This window comes from Atta colombica, unplaced genomic scaffold, assembly GCF_001594045.1.
Source record: "Atta colombica isolate Treedump-2 unplaced genomic scaffold, Acol1.0 scaffold261, whole genome shotgun sequence".
Taxonomy (NCBI): domain Eukaryota; kingdom Metazoa; phylum Arthropoda; class Insecta; order Hymenoptera; family Formicidae; genus Atta; species Atta colombica.
The window spans coordinates 246,693-253,639 of NW_017259361.1; the positions used below are offsets into that span (position 1 = coordinate 246,693).

Here is a 6,947-nt window from a genome sequence, read left to right on the forward strand (position 1 = left end):
TATATATATATATATGTCTGACAGAATCATAAGATTTACTATTTTTATTGAACAAATTTAGGAAACAATTTTCCTATTATGATGAAAAAATAAAATGAAATAGATAGTTATCAAGAATATATTGCAAATATTTTATCCATGACAAACAATTCAGAAGGAAAGGGATATTTTTAGGGATATATGTAATTATATATCTTTCTTTCTATCCCTAAAATAAATAAATTATGTTTCCAAAGGTTGACTATTTACTTTGAAATTATCAAATTACTGCTATATTGAATTAATCTTAATAAAGGACGTATATTTTCACCGAAGTCGACAAATAGTTTATACCGCGAATTGCTTTATTTTTTATGTGAATGTTTGTTCGCCAAAGCTTATAAATTGTTAATAAACAGTTTGCGACAAGTTGTTATTTTTTGTTTGATTGCTATTTGCAAACAGTTTGTTAAATATTTTTTTTAGAAGCGATAAGATAAAAAAGCGACAAACACTCAAAATAAACATTGATGTTTATAACAACATATTCAATTTTCGCAGATATTCAACAGTTGATTACGAACTTTTCGCATACGATTTGCAAATAATATTTGGCGGATAAATAAATTTTTTTCCTTTTCCAAAAATGAATTATTGACCGTTATTGTACTTACTAGCGTGCCTAGTATGTCGCGGAAGATGTGATTGCAACTCCTGGAAATGATGATGGGCCGGTGTTGTTGACCAAGACTCATGATGAGTCTCTGGAGTTTGCTCTTGAGGACAGTGGGGTCTCAGATCCAGCGGTTCTTGTCTCAATGACTGCGTCAGCCAACCCATACCACCCGTACCCACTTGCATCTCTTCCTGTACCAATGCTGCAGGTTGCTGCAGCTGCAGCAATATACCACCACGGTCGCGAAGATCACGAGCATCGCGGGAATCTCGATCGCTACGGTGAAGTTGCAATGGCGGTGGAGATGTCGATACAGGCGGCGTGTCCGGCGGCGTGCCCGGATGTGACAGCGTGGTGAGATGCGCCGCGGCACCAGGCGGTGCCTTTACCAAGACGCCATGTTGCACTTGAATATGGGGCTGACCATACAGTGGATGCGGTTGTTCTAACTCGTGCGCGGGCGGCGTTAATGGTGCCAGAGTCAGTCCTTGCGATTGCACTTGTCCCGAAAGCTGTACAACGCTACCATTTACCATTACTGTCGGTGAACCCATTCGTACCTGCAAAATGTTAATTTTTACCGATATCAACAATGATCATGATCAAGGACACAATAGTTCGATTAATAAGCGAAAAATTTAAGTTTCTTATTTTATCTATTAGTATTCTTTCAAGTGCTGAGGTTGGTCCATAAGATCATATGAAAAAAAAAAAAAAAAACAAACCGTTATATCTGTTTCATTTTCAGTACTTTCATAAAGACTGATTTATATAATTTTAATTAATAAAACATAGATTCATAAAACATTTGTGTTCCAGTTTTTTAAATCAAAATCTCAAGAATCAACCTCAATAAAAATCACAGTATCTATTATTTTATTTCAGTACTTAAAGGTTATAATAAATAATAAAAAATATATTAATGTCTTTTGTGTTAAAAGATCTAAATAATGTGGTAGCTAAAGAACTTACTTCTTTTTAACTCTTTGTATCATGAATTTTTATATGAGACCGATTATTTTTTAAAACTCTGAATCAGAGAATTTTTAGATTACTGATTATAAATCAAAAGTCATTTAAAAATTTAGGCTGATTCAATATAGCGAGCGAATAATTCAAATAACTTTTTTTATTAAAATGTTTAGTATTTCATTATATATAAAAATAAATTATTTAATAAGGATAAATTTTAGCAATAACCTCAAATGCAGCGACTGAAAAAAATACTAAAAAATTAAGTTTTAAAATAATAAGACTATTTTTTCATTTTCCGTTGCAATCCATCCATACAATTCTGTCATTTTGGATTTTAAAATTTGGAAATTTTGATCTCACAATTAGTGTATTCAGTAATCCAAATAATCTAGAACACCATTATAAAAGATATTCAAATTATTTATTTACAGTCGATCTTTCCATATTTTTCAAAAGTTATCAATTTATACAAAAAGACAACGTACCAAAAAAATCTGTACCGAAAAAATTTTAAAAGATATTCTATAGGATGTTCTAAATAAGTACAATACCTAAATTGCCATTTTGATAATAATAGTTTATTAAAAAATGTATTTTTTAAGTATAAATTTGTATTACTTTAATTATAATAATTACGCAAATAAGAATTTATGGTTGCTTACTTTTTTAAACACTTTTTCATATTCTAAGTTTCTACGGAAACAAAAAGTCCGGTATTTAATGTCATGAAATTCATCAAAATAATTAAAAAATTAAGTGGAAAAAAATAGAATTCTGAGAGTTCTATTATATTGACACAAAAGGTTAAGCGCAAAAGATTGCCTATCATATTGCTTCTTTCGCAAATTTCCTTGTTTGCATAAGTCTTTAGTTTTCTATAATCGCGACTGCCAATATAATCTGCCAATATTAACTACAATTCTCTAGAACCATTTGTAATCAAAAATATTTTTTTTGAACGATTTTCAAATTATCTACTTAAATATTATCTACTTAAATAAAAATATTACAATTCAGACTTTGCGTTGCAATTCATATTTTCGTGTCTTTGTATCGGACACATAGAGGAATTAAGACATTTTTGTTATGTAATAAATCTCGGCTAAAACATAAAGATTATAGATACTTATTACGAATTCCATTGATCTAGATCTTATCGGGATATCATAATTGATGTAAATGAAGAGATAATCTTAAGATATCATATCGAATAGAAATCTGTCAGCCGTTACGTGCAAAGAACGGCTATATCTCTTTTGTGAAAGGAAATATCATTAGCTATCTATATTTTATTTTGCCAAAACAAGTGAAAATCAGTTTTATTGTTTTCAATATCACTTAGATATTACAGATAGAGCGTCTGAACATTTCATTTATAATAAGAATATTTCTGAATTATTTTCTTTTTTTCCTGTTCTGTAACAGGAATAATACCCAAATAAATAATAGTCAAATAAAAAGCGATCAATATTTAAAACTTTGTTTTATTCAATATTATAATACGAAAATAATAAAATAATTCAAAAATCTAAACATTACGATAGCATTTTACATTTTTGTCGCTTAATAAAATATGTATTTACAATTATTTCAAATAAATCACAATTTTATACATTGCTCAACAAAAAAATAAGGAACACTCTTAAGTTGCTCAAAATTTTCAAATATATAATTTTCAAACGATTAAAAATCTCGATAAAAAATCATAGCAGATAAAAAATAAAGCATTTAAAAGCTTGAAACTTTAATTTTAACATGTTTTTGTTTCTCAAAAATAGCGTTTTTTTCACAAAGTCTTTATGCAATTCTGTATTTCAACGAAAATAATATTATTAAATATATGTTCCTTAAAATTATGTATATTCAATAATTTACAGGACAAACTTTTTCTTAAAAAATTTAATAAATTTTTATAAAAAGAATACAAAGGTTAAACACTGTAGATGCATCGGATATCATTACAGTATCCGAGAATATATCCGAATGAAATTTGATATCATTAAATTGTTGATTTTTTCTTATACAAATGTTCTAGAAATAAGTACGCATATTCATGATGTTATAATATCTTATACATTGCAAAATTACAATCTTTTTCCCTATAGGCTTTTTTTTTAGAAAACACTTTCCCGGAAAATGTCGGATATGCGATTCGAAGAAATTGTCTTTTCGGACATCCGATCGGATACTGGATATCCGATGTTACATTCTGTCCGGATATCCGATATCCGATGCGATTAATAATTTTGCGATGCATCCTTATTAAACATTACAAAATACTTTTTAAATAATTTTCTTACTGATTTTCCTACCGATTTTTTTTACCTAATCATCGTTTTTAATTTTTACCACGCAAACGAGAGTAAAATTATCTATCTAAATCTTTCATTTAGAATAGTTACAAAAATTACAAATGAATTTTTTTAATATTTTTTGAATCATTAATTCATTAAAAATTTAATTCATTAAAAAAAACACGCTGCTCATTAATAATCTCCGTCTACACTAAATAAGAATGTTTGCACGGGAAGAGTTAAATTTCATTCTACAGAATTGAAGAGATAAAAATTTTTTTGCGATAATTTTTCGTCAATTTTAACGTTCGTTGTAAGTTATACAGGTTTAACTTCAATGTTGCTTAATTTGATCAAAATTCTACTTTTTTATAAAAGTATTAAGTTAAAAGAATTTTTTTTCAGGCTACAGACTGTTTAATGTATGTAATTTTGAGAAATATAGCAATATGGTCTTTGTTATAAATTTGTAAAAATAATATTTTGATATAATCGGCCAAAGGCAGGTTAAAATATAAGATTTCAGCTTTTTAAAATGCTTTTATAATTTATTTTTTTTGCGATTTTTTATTTTTTACCGAATTTCAGTGATCTGAAAATTGTGCAATTTAGTGTTTTGAAAGTGTTCTTTATTTATTATTTAATACTATAATGGATGTAATTTCAAATATTCAATTTAGTATATTATTAAAACATTTTAATTAAAAGTGATTTTGATTAAACTATATTATTCAATTTTCTAGTAAAAATCATTGCATTATTATATGTAAAAAAGTTAATATGTAAATACGGATTTCTATTTTGATTGATCGTGTATTGATTACTTAATTATTATAGCTTGTAATTATTCTCTATTTCCGTTAAATAATGGAATGGATATTAACGATATCGGATAAACGTTATGTTTTTAAAAAAAATTAGACACGTTATTATACTATGTCGAGTGTAAGCGCTTTTTCAGGAGAGCAATCATGTATCAACGTCAACTTGCAAAATCGCTATTTATTTGATTTACACATAATAAATAACAGAACACACGTTTCGCTCATATACGTAAACCATGTTTGTACTACACATTACTATATTGCATACTACACTCGTGATGATAATATAATAATTATATTTACACATAACGTATATTACATTTTATCTTGTTTTCTTTTTTAGGACGATATAATCCAGTAACGAGATAATTATATGGAGATTCTAGCGAAATCATCTTTCACTTGTGATTATTTGAAAATATTTTCTGAGGGAGAATGAAAATTCTAAAAAGATTATCGTCTATCCAAAATGTTTTCAATTCTCAATGCAAGGTATCATTATAATTAAAAGTCAAATAGCGAATTTATTAAAACAACTTGTCCAAGCTTTAATAGAAAATAAGATTTTATATTTCGTATTTAATTTCCAAAATTTATTTATTTCATTTCTCGGTATTTTGTTAAAATTTAATTTTGATTTAAATAAAAGAGTACGGAGAAAGTAAGAATAAAACTATAGATGTTTGTATAATTTGTAATATTAATTTTTATTGTATTTTACATTTTTTTATCTGGATATTTTCCACTGTTAAAAAAGTACTGTATTTCGACGGATATAAATCAAATTGTAGTTATATATAGCATGATATGTTATGATATGAATTATTATAATATTAATATAATATTAATATAATATTCTGTATCTAAATGTGGCAAAAATATCTTGCACTAACAATTGTTATATCTTATTTATTGCAAATAAAAATTATCTTGTATCTTTAATAATATCTAAAATCTGACATATTGATGTATTTTTTGGTTTAGTGACATCTCGTAGACACACTTGATGTAACATTACTGATAACATTATTGTTATATATAGTAGCTATTTATTTGTGTAATGTGTGGTTTCAATTATAACCGATATGAGAATAGAACATCAGACTCGTAATATGTATACATTATGAATATGTCAAAATTCATAAGTCTTTTTAAAAATATATCTGTAATTTTGAAAAAACTTTCATCTTCATATCTGACACATTGCATCTGCTATTTCAAATCCTAAAATTAAAAAATTCTAACATGTTTAAAAAAAAATTTTGCAACTCATATCAATTTTGCCTTCTCTAAAAAGTTTATATTGCAATTATTTTCTCATATATTTTTTTCTTGTCTCATACACGTTTTATTTTCCAATTATCATGACTTTTTGAAGATTTCAAAAGAAGTAGAAGTGAATTTTCAAGAAAACATATTTTTTTTATAATTGGTCTCCAAAACTTCTTCCTATTTGTTTCTGTTATTAATTTTAATAGAGACGTAAAAGACTGAATGATTTATCCAATATACATATAGCATTAAATCTATATGCGAATATTTACTCGTAAAGAAATATATAATAGGATCGGATATACTTCTTTTTAAAACGAGTCGGTTTTTATTGTTAGAAATACATAGTAAACATAACTATGTTTGAGTTACATGTTGTCAGTACATTCTTATACGCTCACCTCTCGTTTAACATCAGCAGGATCCAAATGATCGAGGACGAACTCCTGCACGTACTCTCTTGCCAGATGATCCTCAGCTTCCATCTTTACCTCGTCGACTTCTACCTCCACCTCCTCTACCGTATTAGTCGCGGTTGCATACGTGATCGTCTCTTGTCCGTCGCCACTGCCACCGCTGCGGTCTCCACCGCCACCACCACCTTCGCCACCACTCGAGCAATTCGTCACTGTTGTTTATTGCGTGACCACCTTTTCTGATTAAACACTTTATAATTTCTTTACTAAAATCCTGGCAAAGGAGAAGCTAGACGAACGATGTACTGAAATGACAATCCGCTTCGCTATAATAAGCCCATGGCTTCGATGAGAGTCTTCCCTCGATAAATCGAATCGCGAATTACGAAAGGTTGGTTGTATTAAAGAGAAAATTGGATGCCAAGCGGATCTGCCGCTCGCAATGTATTCTAAACTATCAATGCGTACCAGTCTCGTAATTCTGTCTTTGATCGTATTTCCAACTCAACCC

The 6,947-nt window shown here is 28.2% G+C and overlaps 1 protein-coding gene across 1 annotated transcript in view; it reads right to left on the reverse strand.

Annotated features, from left to right (window-relative positions):
- Positions 1-6,634, reverse strand: part of LOC108689204 (transcription factor MafB) — a 9,385-nt gene extending 2,751 nt beyond the window's left edge. Inside the window, exons 1-2 of the mRNA XM_018195869.1 lie at positions 6,422-6,634; positions 654-1,215 (exon numbers count right to left, since the gene is read on the reverse strand). Coding sequence (XP_018051358.1) covers positions 654-1,215; positions 6,422-6,505 — 646 coding nt within the window. The 5' untranslated portion in view covers positions 6,506-6,634. The remainder of the gene's footprint in view (positions 1-653; positions 1,216-6,421) is intronic.
- Between the last annotated feature and the right edge of the window lie 313 nt (positions 6,635-6,947).